Here is a 20,409-nt window from a genome sequence, read left to right on the forward strand (position 1 = left end):
CTGTGCAGCATGGAGCAGACGTGGTGTAGACCCTGCCCCACCTTCCGAGGGCATAAGGAGTGGTGAGACCACTTACGAAGCTGACAATACGCCAGTGCATTATCATGGTGTGCTCCTGAAAGAGCGAGTCTTAATGTCCGTAGCTGGAAGACTATGCATCAAACCATGGGGATGCGAACTGTACTAGTCCCTCTCTAAAGTAATATCTTCTGAGGTGCCTGAGAGACGATTAGTGTAAGGGTAAGCTCCATGACGAGTTTATTGAGACAATGTCAAAAAGTCGTTAATATAATAAAACACTGTGGAAAAACGTGCCTGCAGTTGAAAACAAGGAGCTTCAATAGTCGGATTTATTTGCCTAGTAAAAGTAAATCAACGTAAAGTCCCATTTTGTCAGCAATCTACATGCGTACTTATTGCAAAGCTCCACCATAAGCAGCATGTGTGTGCTATGACGCAAAAAGCCGTTTCTTTTGAATTATTCGCATCACCATCCGCAATGTAGGAATGCAATAAGTGTATCGCAGATTTCGCCAGTACCTACTCAGACAGACACCCAGAGACCAGCATATCCGTGTAGTAGGTATACTTACGCAAGGCTTACCCTTTTCAGTCCGTTGATTGATGCCAGCAGCAGGGCGAGCTTTGCCATCAGGAATGCTTTCCCGCTGAGTGCTGCCAGGAACTGAAATCCCATCGGAATCACAAACATGCCGAACACCGTCACGCCGAATATCATCATCGGTATCATCTGCTGCCGGTGGCGCCGGTGACGTCCTGTTAGGTGGGGGGAAAGGAACGATGAGAACAGATGAGATTTTCATGAGTAGTATTTTGCAGCGGGAATAATATGTAGCAGGTCGTCATCTTTGATGGATAATCTCTCGTCTTGAGGTGCAGGAAGGTAGATGGGGCAATCTGTTCAACAAGCACAATGACTATTCATAACAGGAGAAGATTGCCAGGGCACGTTTCAGCAGAGATCACTTCACTGTTGCATAATCGATGTTGCATCTTTTATGAGGTTGTCTCGTCATTTTACACTTTCAGCTAAGGACTGTGTTGAAAACAAACTGTATGTCTATATTATACAGAGATTGAAGGCATTCTACAATGTGTTTAATAATTATGTAGCCACTACTATTCTATACAGGATTAAGAAGAATGACATCAATTCAACAATTTTGTAGATTGGCGGGAAAATTGCCATTTGTTCTACCGTTTTTGAAAATGACTCCACAGTTTAACCAGTTCAACATTTTCGTCTCTAAATCGTGGCAATGTACAGTTTATCAAACAATTGTCCGTACAGATTTTTTCATCATATTTTTGTTTTATTCAAATGCATACATCTTTTTATACGTCGATCAAATCTGGTAAAATGTTTACGGTGATTTGATTATATATCGAAAGTAATTTGCTGAAATTTTGAGTGAAATCAGATAAAAGTTCCAAAAGTTATAAAACTTGTAGTAAAAAATTTCGACAAATGAAAATATTTGTATTATCAAACAATGGAACAGTTCAGTTTAAACTTGAAATTAGTTTGTCGCTATAGTAAACTGAAAAACTGGTTGATTTGAACTAGACTTTAATTGTGTTTACAATTTATTTGTCTGCGTGTATGCTGAAAAATATTGTAATGAAACTAATAATAATTACAGTTTCCTCTGAAGAAGGCGCCATACCTGCGCCGAAACGTCGGTTTTCAATTAATAAGACTGCGTTTCCAATAATCAAAACAGTTGTATACACTAAAACCACAATTTACGCTCACTTTTCTGCGACGACCCAGTCTGAGTTCGCGGGTCATGTTAATTCCTCGAGGATCTAAAGTGCGATGAAGAAGTGAAAATGGTATTCAGATTCTGCGTCTCAAGAAGCAATTATTACAAAAAAGTGAGTTTGTAAAACTCAGTGGTTCTCAAGCTGTGGTCACGGGCCATGCTGATTTAATGCTCGATGTCTCGAAGATGTCGTTCGTTTCATTTAAGATTGGCCTGGACCCGTCGATGCGAGAACAAGCGCTGCAGTCTTCAACTTGGCTAGATGGTCTGGTGTTCAGGGAATTTATGGACCAATCAAAAAACGTTCGACGCCCGTCGTTCAGAGCAGCGGACATCAACCAAACACCAATTTAAAGCGTTGTGCTTCGGACGGTGGGAACCTTAGGGTTCCCATCACAGACAAGCTCCGACGCCATCTGTTTGAACGTGTATTACCAGAATGTTCGAGGTACCAGGACTAAGATTGACGACCTGCTGTTGAATGTGATGGACTGCAATTACGACATCAGCATGCTGACGGAGACCGGACTAAATGACTGTATCGACTCCCTACAATTATTTGGACAGTCGTTCACCGTCTTTCGTTGCGACCGTAGCAGCATAAATAGTGACAAGACGAGCTTTGGTGGTGTGCTGATAGCAGTTGATCGTCGTTATGCCAGTGCTCAGATCCGCACGCGTCGCGGTGAAATTTTAGAACAAGTGTTTGTAGATGTTGCCATTGGTCGAAATCGCCTATTGCTTGGTGCTGTGTATATCCCACCAGACCACAGTCGTAACGTGAATTTGATCGAGGAGCATGTTGCCTCCGTTCGTGAACTTTGTGATCGCGCATCCTATGATGACCAGGCTTTGATATGTGGTGATTACAATCAGCCCCAACTTCAGTGGTTAAGGACCGACGATGGTGATGCACAGCTAACTGGAAACTCATCTGTATCTCCTGCGAGTGCCGCGTTGATCGACGGTATGGACTTTCTGAACTTCACCCAAGCAAATTTTCATCGCAATTCCATCGGTCGTACTCTGGACCTTATATTTCGATCGAGCAACTGCAACCTTATCGATAGTGAGGCTGCAGTTCCGTTGTTACCAATCGACCTGCCTCATCCGCCGCTAGAAATGCTGCTTGCTGTTCAACGTGAGAGTGAACGACCGAACGACGACTCGTTTCATGTTGCTGATGAAGCGGTTCCTGATTTCAACAAGATTGACTACAACGCTCTTCTGGACTTTTTGACTTCGTTTGACTGGAACTGTTTGAAGTGACAAGCAGGGCGCGGAGGCTGAAACACGCCGCATTTCGTCTTTACCGCGTTTTCGTATTTTTCTTTGTGTTTTCGTTCGTACTTGGGTGGAACGCTGATGGAAGAGTGAACGGTCGTCGGTCGTCAGTGACAAGCAGGGCGCGGAGGCTGAAACATGCCGCATTTCGTCGTTCCCGCGTTTTCGTATATTTCTTTGTGTTTTTTGTTCGCACTTTGTGTAAACAATCGACGATGGCTCGGTGGCAAGAGACCACATTGCCCGCATCGTGGTGCTCGTGTTCGTCGTTATTCCGAGTTCGGAAATGCTAGTATCCAAGAGATTGTTTTTCAGTGCGTCGGGTATTCTCGCTTATGTATTTTTTTCGGATTCTTCGATGGACGATCGGAGAATCAACGAGCGGTGTGAACGAGTGCACATTTAATATGGTTGGACCGTTTGCATGCTGAGACCAAAGCCAAACATAGAAAACCAGCTGGTCAGGATTACCCGGTGAGTTCGTTCCTTATTACTTTTTATATTTGAACATGACATATATGGGGATTTCGGAGGAAGGAAGCCTAAGGAAGTTAAATGAACTGGTTTCCGGGCAAATGTTCGTGGGGTGGCCAGACTTTGTCACGAGATAACAATTATCATGTTGTTTTCCGAAGGTCTCCAGTGAATTTAGCTTACCCTGCTACAACAAACCATCAGGTAGATCATTCCATTCCGGTATGACTCTGCAGTCATAGGTAATCCTTGCGCTGATGGTGGGTACACAATCATCATCATCATCATCATCATCGTTTGACTGGAACTGTTTGAACACTTGTCGAAATGTCGATGAAATGGCGGAGAATTTCTGTTCTGTAGTTCATCGATGGTTGCAAACACACGTTCCTCTCCGTAGACGACCCTTCACGCCAGCCTGGAGTACCCCATTACTTCGGAAACTAAAACGAGAGAAAAATGCTTGCCAACGAAAACATCGTACACAAAAATCTGCTGAAAGTAAGCTTAATTTTCAGCATGCTAGCAATACGTATCGGAGTTTGAATGCAGCACTGTAGCACTGTGGCATCTGCGGAGTGTTGCGAACTGTTCGTTAAGTTCTTTGCTTCTGTGTTCGACCAATCTCCTGCTTCTGAAAGTCACGCTGAATCTGCCTCCTCAGGTGTTCCGTTGGATTTTATAAGTCTAACTCCTTTCACAGTTACTCCTGCCATGGTTATCGCCGGCGCAAAAAAATTGAAAAGTTCGCTTTCTGCAGGCCCTGATGGCATTCCATCGGTATCGCTGTGTCGTTGTGTAGCCGTTCTGGCCGAGCCGCTATCTGTCATTTTCACCAGGTCCCTCAATGATGGCGTGTTTCCGGAGATCTGGAAGCAATCCTTTATGTTCCCCGTATTCAAAAAAGGTGATAGAAGAAATTTTAAGAACTACCGAGGAATAACCAGCTTGTCAGCCGTATCGAAGCTCTTCGAAATCATCGTCAGTGAAGTTCTTCTTAGTAAGTCGAAACACTACATTTCAACTGATCAGCATGGGTTTATGCCTGGAAGATCTGTTGCTACGAATTTGCTCATCTTTACCAACACCTGCTTAACTGCTATGCAGGACCACGCTCAGGTTGATGTTATATACACGGATCTGAAGGCGGCCTTTGACAAAATTGATCACAACATTCTACTGGCCAAGTTATTTCGTTTGGGTGCATCCAACAAGCTTGTATCGTGGCTCGCCTCTTATCTGACCGGGAGACAACTTCGTGTTAAAATTGATTCCTGCGTGTCGTCGACATTCTGCAGCTCATCGGGTGTTCCCCAAGGAAGTAATTTGGGCCCCTTGCTGTTTGTTTTGTTTTTCAACGATGTCGCTTCGAAATTAGGTGTAAACTGCCGGCTTATCTATGCTGATGATCTGAAAATCTATTTGGTGATTCGATCAATAGAGGACAGTCATCGTCTGCAAAATTTTATCGATCAGTTTGTTGAGTGGTGTCACCTGAACAAATTAATTATCAGCATTCCGAAGTGCTCCGTAACGACATTTCATCGTTTGAAACATCCGTTTCGGTTTGATTACCATATCAATGGAACCATTCTTCAACGGGTGGAAGGAATAACAGATTTAGGAGTGACACTGGATCCGAAATTGACGTTTAACAATCACTATTCATCGATAATAGCCAAGGCAAATCGTCAGTTGGGCTTCATTGCAAAAATCGCCAAGGACTTCACTGATCCTCACTGCTTGAAGTCATTGTACTGTGCGCTGGTACGACCGATTCTCGAAACCGCATCTGTTGTTTGGACGCCGAATGATGTTACTTGGACTCTAAGGATTGAACGAGTTCAGCGTAGATTCATCCGATTGGCTCTACGACATTTACCTTAACGTGATCCACTAAACCTTCCAGCATATCCAGATAGATGCAGACTGCTTAGCATGGACACCCTTGCGAAAAGGCGGAAAATACAACAAGCGATGTTTGTAGCTAAACTGCTGGTGAATGACATTGATTCTCCTCGTTTGTTGTCAATGCTAGATATTCGTGCTCCACAACGATCTCTCCGGAATTGGTCATTGCTACAGTGCAGGTTTCACCAAACTACGTACGGTTCTAATGAACCGATGACATCAATGGTTCGAACGTTTACGTTGGTAGAGAGCATGTTTGACTTTGGAGAGACATTAGTGCGTTTTAAAAATAAGATAAGTCGTTCTTCCATTTTACAACTTGTTTTTGTTGTGTGAATCTTAGGATTTTATTCATTAAGACTATGTAGCCAGATGGTTTATAATAAATAAATAAATAAATAAATGCTACATAAAGTCCGAGGAGAAAGTATGAATACTTTTTGGATTCTACATCTCAAGGAGCACTAATTGTTATAACGTATTGTTGTAAAGTACAGAGGATTCCAATCTGGATCACGGGCCATGTCAATTTCTCAAGAATCTAGGGTGCCATAAGAATAAAAAAAATGGTATTCAGATTCTGCGTCTCAAGATGCAATTACTACAATGATCATGGGCCATGCTGAATTTGCAAGAACCGAAAGTCCGAGAAGAAGATGTGAATGTTTTTAAGATTCTGCGTCTCAAACTGCTGGAACGCCTTCGAGACCCCTGCAGTCGCTGTTGAAACCCTTTGAGAACCCCTGAAACACTCCTTAGACCACCTGAAATGCCTCAGTGACACCCTGGAACTCCCTGAGACTCCCTGAATTACTTCTGAGATCCCCTAGAACAAGGGTTCCCAACCTTTTTTAGGTGACGACCCCCTTTGAGGATTGTCAAAACATCTGGGTCCCAAAAAAAAAGGAAAAAAAATGATTTAAATGAACGAAACCGATTGTTTTTTGGATACAGTTACGTAGCCAGAAATCTACTGTGGGAGGGATTTTCGACGATCAATGATATGTTTTTTTTTTTCATTCGTCACTCACAATTCGTAAACAATGATGTCATGAATATTAAATTTGAATCATAGCTGAAAAATAGTGGCGCAGCCGAAAATTTTTTTCTTCTGAAGGCGTTTTATACTGAAAATTTGTTCTTCAAATTGTGGCTTTTGGGGGTGGTGGTATACAAAATTAAAAATTAGTATAATTTGCACAACATAGAATAAAAAATTATTTTTTTTGGTAACATCGCGGCCCCCCTGGACTTGCTTCACGACCCCCCAGGGGGCCGCGGACCACCGGTTGGGAACCCGTGCCCTAGAACTTCGCTTGGCTTGAAGCCCCCTTGAAATGACACTGAGTTCCTCTGAAATGCTACTGAGACCCCCTCAGAACCCTTGCAACTTCATGAAACCTCCTGAACGTCCCGGAAAATATTTTCATTTCGTTGTCATACTTTCGGTTCTTGATGAATTCGCGAGGCCCGTGACCATAACTTAAAAACCACTGATATTTGCTACACATCTATATTGAAAATACTCCTTCTTGAGATGAACAATCCGAAGAACATGTTTCTCTTAGCACTTTTGGTGCTTGCAAATTTCTTATGGCTCGTAAACGCAGATTGGAAACCACTGAGTTTTGCAACACAACCATATTGCAATCAGTGCTCCGCAAGGCGTGAATTGAAAATAAGCCCGAAGCAACCAAAAGTTCGGATTTCACTTAAAGAGCGGACTCAGAAGATTACATTTAGTTAACCTTTTTACTTGATCATCACATCTTCGGTTCTCGACATATTCGCTTGGCCCATGACCGTAGGTTGGGAGCCACTGAACTTAGCAAAATTGCCAAATTATTGATTGTAACTAAATAACTTATAACTTATAGGTCGGCAGTGGCTACACGTTCGCTTCATAAGCGGATGGTCATGGGTTCGATCCCACCCACGGCACTTCGTCCGTCGCTCTTCCCCCCGAGAGCGGCTGGCACTTGACCCTCTTTTGAGCTCTCATGGCTCAAACAAACCCGGATCGGACTGGAAAAGGAACAACAGCCATACATCATTTCATCATCGTGTTCATCATTCTACTAAGGACAGGGTAGAAAAGTGAAAGCAGCATTTAGGCGCTATACAAAGTGTAAGTGCAACCGCCTATTGGAATCGCTCACGTAGTGTCCTTGTGGACAAAAGAGCTGTAAAATAGGTTAAGTGGTTAGGAATAAAAAAAAATTAAAAAAAAAACTCACAGGTTTGCAATCACAAAATTATTCAAGAACTGATAAAAAACGCTTCAACTTAAGCATAATTAACGTGCACAACCCACACTCCGGAATCACTGATGATGACAAGGACGGATTCTACGAGCAACTCGAACGCGAGTACGATAGCTGCCCAAAACACAATGTCAAGGTTGACCAGGAGGCCGGATTTAGACCAAAAATTGAAAAGTTCAGCAAGCACCAGCAGACGAACGAAAACGGCCTATGACTAATCGATTTCGCCGCCTCTAAGAGCATGGCCAAGCCATACGTAGCACCTATTTTCAGCACAGCCTCCCTAATCGTTACACCTGGAGATCACCACAGCAGACGGAATCCCAAATCGACCACGTCCTGATTGAAGGACGGCACTCCTCCGACATTATCGACGTCAGAGCCTATCGTGCGTCAGAGCCAAACTGCACCCAAAACTCTCCGTCATCCACAATGTACGGTACCGGCGATCGTCACGGTACAACCTTGAGCGACTAAAACAACCAGATGTCGCCTCAGCATACACGCAGAATTTCGAGGCCGCGTTGCCAGAAAAGGGTGAGCTCGATGAGGCCCCTCCAGAGGGCTGCTTAAGTACAGCGAAAGCAGCCATTAACAACGCAGCCGAGAGCACCAACGGGTACGTGGAACGGAATCGACGGAACGAATGGTTCGACGAAGAGTGCAGAACGGTTTTGGAGGAGAAGAACGCAGCGAGGGCGGTAATGCTGCAACAAGGGACACAACAGAAGGTGGAACGTTACAAACAGAAGCGGAAGCAGCAAATCCGCCTCTTTCGGGAGAAAAGGCGCTGCCTAGAAGAGGCGGAGTGCGAAGCTGCTGTGCCGTTCCCAAGAAACACGGAAGCTCTACCAGAAGCTCAACGCATCCCACAAAGGCTTCGTGCCGCGAGCAGAAATGTGCAGGGATAAGGACGGAGGCCTCTTAACGGACGGACGTGAGGTCGTGAGGTGATCGAAAGGTGGAAGCAGAACTTCGATCAGCACCTGAATGGCGCGGAGAACGTAGGCACGGGGAACTACGGCGATAAAGAAAACGATGATGTCAGTGCAGCAGAGGACGGAAATGAACCAACTCCCACGCTGAAGGAAGTTAAGGATGCCATTCACCAGCTCAAAACCAACAAAGCAGCTGGTAAGGATGGTATCGCAGCTGAACTCATCAAGATGGGCCCAGAAAAGTTGGCCATCTGTCTGCACCGGCTGATAGTCAGGATCTGGGAAACCGAACAGCTACCGGAGGAGTGGAAGGAAGGGGTAATCTGCCGCATTCACAAGAAAGGCGACCATTTGGAATGTGAGAACTTCAGAGCGATCGTATGTTGAATGCTACAGTAGCCGACCCACTGATGTTGAATGCTGCCTACAAAGTGCTATCCCATCTTCAGTCGTCTGCAACCTAAATCGAATGAGTTCGTGGGAAGTTATGTAACCAGTGGTGTGTTGAAGTGTCCAAGATTTGTGAGATTTTCGTGATTTTGTGTTTCGTTGTATTGTTGTGTCAAAACAAGGAAGTCCTTAAATGCCTGAACTTGTACACTACCCAACACCCACTGTGATGTATCGCAGCTATGAGTTCCGCTACTCACCACCAGGCGTCGCAGAAGGACATGTTGGGCGGCCATTGTGGGTGGTGTAAAGGGGGCCATGATGGGGCGAAAACCATGGGTAGATTACAGCACGGTCTAAGGCTTGGAGAATGAACCGCCATCGCTAAACCAGGACAATTACGTTGCAATTCTCGAGAAGTGAAGACGTGAGTCTGCAAAGCTTATCCAAAAGTGATTTAACCAAATTTAAGAAAGTGACTTTGTTACAAGTCGTGCGACCTTGGAAGAAGCGATTGGGAAAAAGCATCCAGGTAACCCAAGGCCTACGTTAATTCTGACCAAGCCCATCCTTAATTGTCAAAATCCCCCCTACAGGACCCCTGTACTACAGTTTTAAAAGCCTAGTACTTACCTGTGCTATAGTTTTAAAATAGCCCAGTACTTACCTGTGAGTGCCCAAAGGGACCCGAGCAACCAAGTCCCTGTAAGAACCGACCGTGGTCCGGAGTTGGCCCAGATGTCCAAAGCGCCGCTCCGTCGACCGAATAGACCGCCGTGAGCTACACCCCGTATATCCAGGCGGCCATTGTGAAAGTGTCCTAGAGTTCACGCGCCACGCCAAAAGTCGCGACTCGGACTACATCGAACGGCCGTCCAATCCAACGAAAGGCGACAGCAAAGGAGGATACCAAAGGAAGGACGAAGGAGAAGGTGTAGTAGCGGAGCAAGAAGAAAGGGGCCCTGCTTAGAGTTAAGAAGTAGCAAGAAAGAGGTAGGAGATAGCTAGTAAGAAAGTGGGAGAAAGAGCAATCAATAAAGGTACCTGTAGTGGGAATGTTGAAAATAAAGTGGGTTTGTGTATCGTAAAGTGTTTAAGTGTTTCCTTGGCCGCGATAGTCAAGCGCGTACGCCGACCCTGAGGCAGTTGAAGGAGGGGGGTCTCACTGGGGGTCTCGCTGGGCAGGGATCGCCCATTAGTTACAGTTATCAAGCCGGCTTCATCGACGGCCGATCGACAACGGACCAGATCTTCACCGTACGGCAAATCTTCCAGAAATGCTGTGAATACCAGGTCCCAACGCATCACCTGTTCATCGACTTCAAGGCGGCATACGACAGTATCGACCGCGCAGAGCTATGGAGAATCATGGACGAAAACGGCTTTCCTGGGAAGCTGACTAGACTAATTAAAGCAACGATGGACGGTGTGCAAAACTGCGTAAGGGTATCGGGTAAACAATCCAGGTCATTCGAATCTCGCCTGAGACTACGACAAGGTGATGGACACTCATGTCTACTCTTCAACATTGCTCTGGAAGGTGTGATGCGACGAGCCGGACTCAACAGTCAAGGAACGATTTTTACACAATCCGGTCAATTTGTGTGCTTTGCGAACGCCGTGCACATTATCGTCAGAACATTTGGAACGGTGGCAAAACTGTGCACGCACCTGAAACGCGAAGCAGCAAAGGTCTGTCTGAATGGTGGCGAATGCCTCAAAAACAAAGTACATACTGGTAGGCGGAACCGCACACGGCTGGATTCGTCTGGGTAGTAATGTAACGATCGACTTCGGGACCTTCGGAATACCCACGGCTGACAACAACGTGAGCCGTGAAATTCGGAGGCGCATCATCAGCAGAAGTCGGACCTACTACGGGTTCCAGAAGAAGCTGTGATCTAAAAAGATTCACCCACTCACCAAATGCACCATGTACAAAACACTAATAAGACCGGTGGTCCTTTACGGACACGAGACATGGACCATGCACGAGGAGGACCTGCAAACACTCGGAGTTTTAGAGCGACGCGTGCAAAGGACTATCTTCGGCGGCGTGTAGGAGAACGGTGTGTGGCGAAGAAGGATGAACCCCGAGCCCGCTGCACTTTACGGCGAACCCAGCATCCTGAAAGTGGCTAAAGCTGGACGGATACGGTGGGCAGGGCATGTTGCGATGCCGGGCAACAACCCTGCAAAGGTGGTGTTTGCTAACCATCCGGTTGGTACAAGAAGGCGTGAAGCGCAGAGAGCACGATATGTGGACCAGGTGGAACGTGATCTGGCGAGCGTTGGGCGTGACCGACGCGACATTGGAGAGCTGCAGCTGCAAATCGAGTATTATGGTGACAATTTGTAGATTCAGTGTTATCATGAATTTGATGCTGAACTAAATAAATAAATGAACCCTACAAAGTTGGTATTCGTGACTGATCCGGTTGGCACAATCGGTTCAACAATGAGCGAATAATTGTATAACCTCTCGTTCACACCTTATTTATGATACACTTCTCACAGGTATAACAGGTTCAACTGTGATAAACCATCTGAATGAACGTATACTTTTCAGCCCAGAAGCCAACCGATAATGATTTGCTGATCTCTAGTAGATAGCTAGCTCCGTAATCGATACGACAACCTACTCAATCCGAAGCAATCATCGCGTCATCTGTGGCCGAATTCCGGCGCACAGTTTCTTCGAAGAGAAGAAATTTTCTTCCATTGCCCACCAGCAAGAAAATTTTCTTCTCTTCGAAGAAAAAGTGCGCCGGAATTCGCCTACTGGTCATAGGATTCATAGTTCCCGCTGCTTGCATAATTGACCGTTCATTGATCGTTTAGTAGCACCGTAGCACCTAAACAACACTAGAGCAGTGCCAACGCAATCTCGTCGGTAGGTAACAAAATCAAATTAGGAATACATAATAACGATTTGCGTTAATTGCATTTCCATGTCAGTTAGGGTTATTTGTACCTCCGACCGCCGAATCGGGGAACGTTGAGGCGCGTTCAAATAGCATCCGAACCGTAAATAATTTACCATGTCGCCGCGATTTAGGTATGTTGGTATGTTAAGCATGTCGCCAAAATGGCGTTTATGCGGTGCAATAAAATCAATCTAATGTCAAGTTTGTCGCTTTGCTGATGGATGGCGACAAATAGGTAGGAGTGATGTTTGAAACTCAAGCGCGTCATGACTTCGTGGAATTGAATACGGTAAATGCTAACTCCGGTTCTAGCCAACAAATGTCAATCATTTTTCTTCAACTTCCAAAAACACCGCAAGTGTCATTCAATTGCCATTCCAAGTAAGCACCTCCATCACTCAGGTGATATACTTACGAGATTAGTAATTATTATCTACCTTGTAACTCTTTATCTTTATCACAATACTTCCCAATTGTGAGAGACTCTACATATCAGATTTTCAAAATTATTCCACCATCAGTATCACACTTACCTTCAACCACAGACTGATTATTCAATTTACGATGGTATTTCCACAACCAGTTGGCATCCTTCCTGTTGATCCACTGCTTTCCGTTGCCACCAGCAGGGTTCAGTAAATCAATTTGCAGAACGTGCGTATGAAACATGTGCTCCAGAGCCCTCAAGATGCGTGTGGTCCATGGCGTAGAGTCCCGGCTCGGAGGGAGGCGAGCCCGTTCGTCATCTTGCGATGCATCATCATCATGTGTGGATGAGGTTTTCGAGCTATTGCTGAATGAATCTATGCTGTTCAATGCAGTGTGTGGCACTGTCGTTGCAGATCTGGGTGGGACATAATAAGGGGGATTCTTGTAATGTATTCGCATTGCAATATAGCAACAACAGTGACTCCATCTCATATTCGTGCAGAATAGTGTTTATTTATTACATTTTCAACATTAAGCGTGAATAGTGGCTTTATAATAGTATTTATAGCAGAACTAAAATTATGCTGTACACATTACTGTACAAATGCTATTTCAATTGAAAAAGTAGCCTATGTTCAACTTTTCGTATTGGTATTAACAATAATAATTTAAAACACTTTTCAAGCGTTTAATAAGATTTTTAATCGACTCGCAGTAATTCCTTTACAACATAGTTTAACAAGACTTTTTTCTGCTTCTTGTCAAGTTCATATAAAAATTAGGACATGCATCTGTATAATGTGCTTTTCACAAGTCAAATAAGCGCTTTCGTTTTATCATACATTGACTCAGAGTACATGATGAAAAACACGTGTTTTTTACTGAACAACAGCTGAATTAATTTGTTGTTCAGTTGTTAACCATAATGATGTGTTAATTCACCACTGCTGAATAGGAGTCAAAGTCTGATCATTATTAAACCACGGGAAGTTTATGTTTTGATTTGAGCGCTGCAATTCATCATCTCTAGGATGGCGCAGATAGGAAGGCATGCGGCTGGCAATCGACGGGTCTCGAGTTCGAATCTGGATTTAGGTGAATTTATGTGTAGTTATTATTTCACAATATGTATTCACAGCATTAAGTTCCAATTATTAATTCTCGTGGAAATTGAAAAATTTTGCATTTTTTTAGTTTTGCTAATGCTGAATAGCAGTTTTACTATATAGTTGTAAAACGATTTAACAACAAACAGTTCAGTTGGTACACAACACTATGCTTTATAGTTTCTCCAAATTTGTGTGAACAAAACCCGAACAAAGGTTGTGCCTGAAAATTATCCAAATGTTATATAGCATCATGCTGAATCAATTCGTCGTAAAGGTGCTTGTAAAATGAGTGATTGTTAGTTGGGTATTCTTCATGTTAGGGGTGGGTGATAGTCATCCGAGTACTAGTGAGAGGTTCTGAGCAAAACTAGAAACTACAGTTTTCTGAATACCTCGGGGATGGTCATCAAATCCCAGCAAGACAGCAGTAACACGATGGTTGCAACAAATAGTCAACAGTTTGCTGGGCGACACGCAAAAGTGTGTAATTGGCTGGTGACCGATCGATGAAATAATGTGCAATTCGAGGGTCATAAATAAAACCTATCCGAAAAAAAATTGTTGAATCAAGCACCCGGCAGATGAATTGAAACATTTATCGCACCTGTAGTTAGTTATAAGAGTTACTAACAACGTAAAGCTTACCCGAATAAAACGGTATCATTCAACAATTGCACAGGTTATCGTTTTCGCACTATTTGTGTTATCATTCACAGGATCATAAATCAATCATACAACGTATCATATTGATGATAGCAGTTATCGTTTTCAGAGTTTCAATGATAGACTGAATGGGTTGTTAAGTATCGTTACCATTCAAAAATGCCTTTTTTCTCGAACAAAATTTTTGGTGAATTATTCATGTTATAATCACTGAATCATAAATTTTATGATACAGTGAATAATAAAAACAAAACGGAAATATTTCATCAACTCTGTTTTTTCGACAAGAAAAAAGGTTTACACCCCTGCAGTTTTGATCGATTCCATGAACCATTACGTGAATCGTTGTATCGAATTGATTTGTTATTTATTTGTTTTGTTAGAACACGGGAATTGAACTGATGCGGTTACCGGGATCGTTTTTTACTAGTCGCGCGTTGTTTGAGGCTAAAGTGAACCAGTGCTCGCGGGTGATTTAAAGCCAATAAAGTTCGGAAAACGAAATTGGAGTTAAAACAAATTCAAAAACAAGTGACAAATAAAGAAGTGCCTAAAGTGATCAATAATAAAACTGATACATGAAGAGTCGTTTGCCATTATTTGTCTGGCTGTCGAGGAAAACTGTGAAATTGGAAAGAATTAGCAAATCTTTCAATGGAAGATGATTTGCACAGATGGAAATATTTCATTCATTCATTTATTTAGTTCACATCAAATTCATGATAATACTGAATCAACAATTTGCCGCTATAATACTCGATTTGCAGCTGCAGCTCTCCATCCTCGGTCACGCCCAACACTCGCCAGATCACGCTCCACCTGGTCCGCCCATCGTGCTCTCTGCGCTCCACGCCTTCTTGTACCAACCGGATGGTTAGCAAACACCAACTTTGCAGGGTTGTTGTCCGGCATTCTTGCAACATGCCCTGCCCACCGTATCCTTCCAGCTTTGGCCACTTTCTGGATACTGTGTTCGCCGTAAAGTGCAGCGAGCTCGTGGTTCATCCTTCTCCGCCACACACCGTTCTCCTGCACACCGCCGAAGATCGTTCTTAGCACCCGTCGCTCGAAAACTCCGAGTGCTTGCAGGTCCTCCTCGAGCATCGTCCATGTCTCGTGTCCGTAGAGAACCACCGGTCTTATTAACGTCTTGTACATGGTACATTTGGTGCGGGGGTGAATCTTTTTTGACCGCAGTTTCTTCTGGAGCCCATAGTAGGCACGACTTCCACTGATGATGCGCCTTCGTATTTCACGGCTCACGTTATTGTCAGCCGTTAGCAAGGATCCGAGGTAGACGAATTCTTCTACCACCTCGAAAGTATCCCCGTCTATCGTAACATTGCTGCCAAGGCTTGTCCTGTCTCGCTCAGTCCCACCTACCAGCATATACTTTGTCTTAGCCGCATTCACCACCAGTCCGACCTTTGCTGCTTCACATTTCAGGCGGGTGTACTGTTCTGCCACCGTTCCAAATGTTCTGGCTATAATATCCATGTCATCCGCAAAACATACAAATTGGCTGGATTTCGTGAAGATCGTACCTCGGCTGTTGAGCCCGGCTCGTCGCATAACACCTTCCAGGGCGATGTTGAATAGTAGGCAGGAAAGTCCGTCACCTTGTCGTAGTCCCCGTCGAGATTCAAATGAACTGGATAGCTCACCCGAAATCCTTACGCTGTTCTGCACACCGTCCATCGTTGCTCTTATCAGTCTAGTCAGCTTCCCGGGAAAGCTGTTCTCGTCCATAATTTTCCATAGCTCTGTGCGGTCGATACTGTCGTATGCCGCTTTGAAGTCGATGAACAGGTGATGCGTTGGGACCTGGTATTCACGGCATTTCTGGAGGATTTGCCGTACGGTGAAGATCTGGTCCGTTGTCGACCGGCCGTCGATGAAACCGGCTTGGTAACTTCCCACGAACTCATTTACTTTAGGTGAAAGACGACGGAAGATGATCTGGAATAGCACTTTGTAGGCGGCATTCAAAACGGTGATCGCTCGAAAGTTCTCACACATTAACTTGTCGCCTTTCTTGTGGATGGGACAGATTATCCCTTCCTTCCACTCCTCCGGTAGCTGTTCGGTTTCCCAGATCTTGACTACTAACTGGTGCAGACAGGTGGCCAACTTTTCCGGGCCCATCTTGATGAGTTCTGCTGCGATACTGTCCTTACCAGCCGCTTTGTTGTTTTTGAGCTGGTGGATGGCATCCTTAACTTCCCTCAGCGTGGGAGTTGGTTCGTTCCCGTCCTCTGCTGCACCAACATAGTCATTTCCTCCGCTGCCTTGATCCTCCGTGCCTACATTCTCTTCGCCATTCAGGTGCTCGTCGAAGTGCTGCTTCCACCTTTCGATTACCTCACGTTTGTCCGTCAGGAGGCTCCCTTCCTTATCCCTGCATATTTCGGCTTGCGGCACGTAGCCTTTGCGGGATGCGTTGAGCTTCTGGTAGAACTTGCGTGTTTCCTGTGAATGGCACAGCAGTTCCATTTCCTCGCACTCCGCTTCTTCCAGGCGGCGCTTTTTCTTCCGGAAGAGACGGGTCTGCTGCTTCCGCTTGTGTCTGTATCGCTCCACATTCTGTCGGGTTCCATGCTGCAGCATTACCGCCCGCGCTGCATCCTTCTCCTCCAGAACCGCTCTACACTCCTCGTCGAACCAATCGTTTCGTCGACTCCGTTCTACGTACCCGATAGTGCTCTCGGCTGCGTTGTTGATGGCTGCTTTCACTGTACTCCAGCAGTCCTCTAGAGGGGCCACATCGAGCACACCCTCGTCCGGCAACGCTGCCTCGAGATTCTGCGCGTATGCGGTGGCGACATCCGGTTGCTTCAGTCGCTCTAGATCGTACCGGGGCGGCCGCCGGTAATGTACGTTGTTTATAACGGAGAGTTTTGGGCGCAGTTTAACCATCACCAGGTAGTGATCGGAGTCGATATTAGCGCCACGATAGGTCCTGACGTCGATAATGTCGGAGAAGTGCCGTCCATCAATCAGAACGTGGTCGATTTGCGATTCCGTTTGTTGTGGTGATCTCCAGGTGTAACGATACGGGAGGCTGTGCTGGAAGAAGGTGCTACGAATGGCCATGTTCTTGGAGGCGGCGAAATCGATGAGGCATAGGCCATTTTCGTTCGTCAGCTGGTGGGCGCTGAACTTTCCAATCGTCGGTCTGAATTCCTCCTCCTGGCCTACCTGAGCGTTTAGATCCCCTATGATGATCTTGACGTCGTGGTTTGGGCAGCGATCGTACTCGCGTTCGAGCTGCGCGTAAAATGCGTCTTTGTCATCATCAGTGCTTCCGGAGTGAGGGCTGTGCACGTTTATTATGCTAATGTTGAAGAATCGGCCCTTGATCCTCAACCTGCACATTCTTTCGTCGATCGGCCACCAACCGATCACGCGCCTCTGCATGTCGCCCATCACTATAAAAGCTGTTCCCAGCTCACGTGTGTTGCCGCAACTCTGGTAGATGGTATGATTACCTCTAAACGTTCGCACCATAGATCCTGTCCAACACACCTCCTGCAGCGCTACGATTCCGAACCCGCGGTCCTTCAGTATATCGGCGAGTATGCGGGTGCTCCCGATGAAGTTGAGAGATCTGCAGTTCCACGTACCGAGCTTCCAATCGCAAGTCCCTTTTCGTCGCTGTGGTCGTCGCCATTGGTATCGGTTCGCATTCTTCTCTTGTTGATTTTCCGGTGCTAGTCATTTTTACGGCTGGCTCGCAGGGCCTGACACCAACCCACTAACCCAGGGAGCTGGGCTTACCTTCCCGGAAGCTACGGGTTCTGCATTGGCATTTCCTCCAACTACAGTGCTAAATAGCTAGGCTCGAGCGCCAGTCTTCGCCGGGGGTGGTGTTTTTAATGGGCGCCCAGGAGATAATATTTTACCTGTGCTTCCACCCCCAAGATGGAAATATTCTTCCCGGCGAATTGACGCAACTTCAACCCTAGGGAGAGCCGATGCCCATGAACGGTGCGGCGATGCTGGAGCGAGCGCTGCAGAATATGTATACACGGGAATACGCCCCATTCATTGGTGTTTAGGAATCGATTTCTAGACATATATTTTGCTAAAATTCGCCATCCATGATCAAGATTGCAAGGTAGGTGTCCGAATATTACCATGACAACGTTTTTATTACGACCATACACGCTAATTTCAGTAAAAAAGTATCCTGCATTAAGTGCGGCCAGGAAAATAATGCAGGATGAATTATTAAAAATTATTAAGGTATCATCGAGTGAATCGTTATCATTGATACTATGGTTTCTGAAAAGTGTTGTATGATCTAATTTCAAACACTTCCATCATTCAATCATTAAATTATTATTGTATCTATCGTTATTATTCTACGAATAACTGTCGTATGATATGAACGATACCATAAACCATATTTATCTATGATCTTCTCGACCGCACCCCGGCAACAGGTCTTACCAACAAGACCAAACCGTTGGATGTAAACACAACCAAACCCTTTCAGTTATACAGAGTGTTAGGTTCCTGAGTGCAAGCTTTTTAAATGGTGATAGAGGATTATAAATGGTGAAAACAATTGTTCTACGCATATGGTCAAATCTCAACCGTTACGTAGTTATTGAACTTCCCATGTTTTTGACTCTTATTGCCATAACTGGTTATAACTTTAAAATGGTCAAACTTATTGCAGTTTTTTTACCCTTATTCGAAAGATTATTGAATTTACTATCAAATGGCATCTTTGAATCGATTGGTTTAGTTAAATAACTAAGTTTTCTAGAGCAAATATCTCAAAAGTAGTGTGTTTTAATTTGTTTTTGTCAATTATCTTTGAAAAATGCGTAATAATTTAAAATTCTTTCTTAGGCAAAGTTGTGGTCCCTGTTCCACTCTACAATTCATTTTTTGACATCAAAGTTATTGCTCTTATCGTTTTCTTGCAATTTCGATTTAAACATCGCATTTCAGATCATAAATTTGCAACTGTCAAGGTAATCACGGTTTTGCGCACTGTGCTGCACATTTAAATCGAAATTGCAAGAAAACGATAAGAGCTAGAAGTTTGGTATCAAAAAACGAATTGTAGAGTGAAACAGGGGCCACAACTTTGCCTAAGAAAGAATTTTAATTCATTACGCATGTTTCAAAGATAATTGACAAAAACAAATTTAAACACACTATTTTGAGCTATTTTGCTCTAGAAAACATAGTTATTTAACTAAACCAATAGATTCAAAGATGCCATTTGATAGTAAATTCAATAATCTTTCGAATAAGTGTAAAAAAACTGCGATAATTTTGCCCTTTTTAAGTTATAGCCAGTTATGGCAATAAGAGTCAAAAACATGGGAAGTTCAATAACTACTTAACGGTTGAGATTTGACAATATGCGTAGAACAATGTTTTTCACCATTTATGGTCCTCTAATACCCTTTAAAAAGTTTGCACTCACGAACCTAACACCCTGTATGTACAGTAGTTGGATCTAATAGCCGACGTACGCAGTATTCGACGAGTTCGTACAGGTGAAAAGAACATAGAGCTCAAGCGCAACAAGGAACACAAGGGCACCGTCTACAAAAGTCTGGCGGAAGAGGTCTTTTACGAAGAGGTCGAGGTGAGAGCTCTTACAGCGGAGACGACTCTGAAGGTGAAGAACCTAGATGAGATCACTTAAGCGGAAGAGCTTGTCACGGCACTGCGGCAACAGTGCGAGGTGCAAGTGGCCACCGGAGCCATCCGTCTACGGAAAGGGCTGGTAGGGGCACAGGTAGCCTTGGTATAGCTACCTGTAGCGAACGTAAATAAGTCTGTTAAAGTAGGGAGGATCAAGGTTGGCTGGTGCGTATGTCATCTGAGATTCCACGAGCCACCGGAGGTCTGTTTCAGGTGTCTGCAACCAGCACACAAATAATGAGACCGCAAAAACTCTCGACAGGAGGAAACTGTGTAGGAGATGCGGCGCCGAAGGCCGTAAGGCACAAGGCTGCATGAGTCCACACATTTGTCTGATCTGTACCGGGAAATCCATGAACAACAGGCAACCAACGGGTGGTCCAAGGTGCAAGAAAGCCGCAGTAAACAAATCACAGTGCAGGTAACGCAGCTGAACCTGAATCACTGTGACGCAGCTCAGCAAATGCTTTATCAGGCGGTTTCTGAGTGGGGGACGGAAATCGCCATCATATCGACCACCGGTAACGGCATTTGGGTCGTGGATGGGTCCGGAAAAACGGCAG

General features: G+C 44.7%; 2 protein-coding genes across 2 annotated transcripts in view; both read right to left on the reverse strand.

Annotated features, from left to right (window-relative positions):
• The window catches only part of LOC134285124 (uncharacterized), a 225,755-nt gene that overhangs the window by 70,062 nt on the left and 135,284 nt on the right, over positions 1 to 20,409 (reverse strand). The window lies entirely within an intron of this gene.
• LOC115256060 (uncharacterized) overlaps positions 1 to 20,409 on the reverse strand; it is a 35,340-nt gene that overhangs the window by 7,863 nt on the left and 7,068 nt on the right. The window contains exons 2-3 of the mRNA XM_029854306.2: positions 12,509 to 12,819; positions 605 to 777 (exon numbers count right to left, since the gene is read on the reverse strand). Coding sequence (XP_029710166.1) covers positions 605 to 777; positions 12,509 to 12,819 — 484 coding nt within the window. The remainder of the gene's footprint in view (positions 1 to 604; positions 778 to 12,508; positions 12,820 to 20,409) is intronic.

The sequence above is a fragment of the Aedes albopictus genome, chromosome 1, assembly GCF_035046485.1.
Source record: "Aedes albopictus strain Foshan chromosome 1, AalbF5, whole genome shotgun sequence".
Lineage (NCBI taxonomy): Eukaryota > Metazoa > Arthropoda > Insecta > Diptera > Culicidae > Aedes > Aedes albopictus.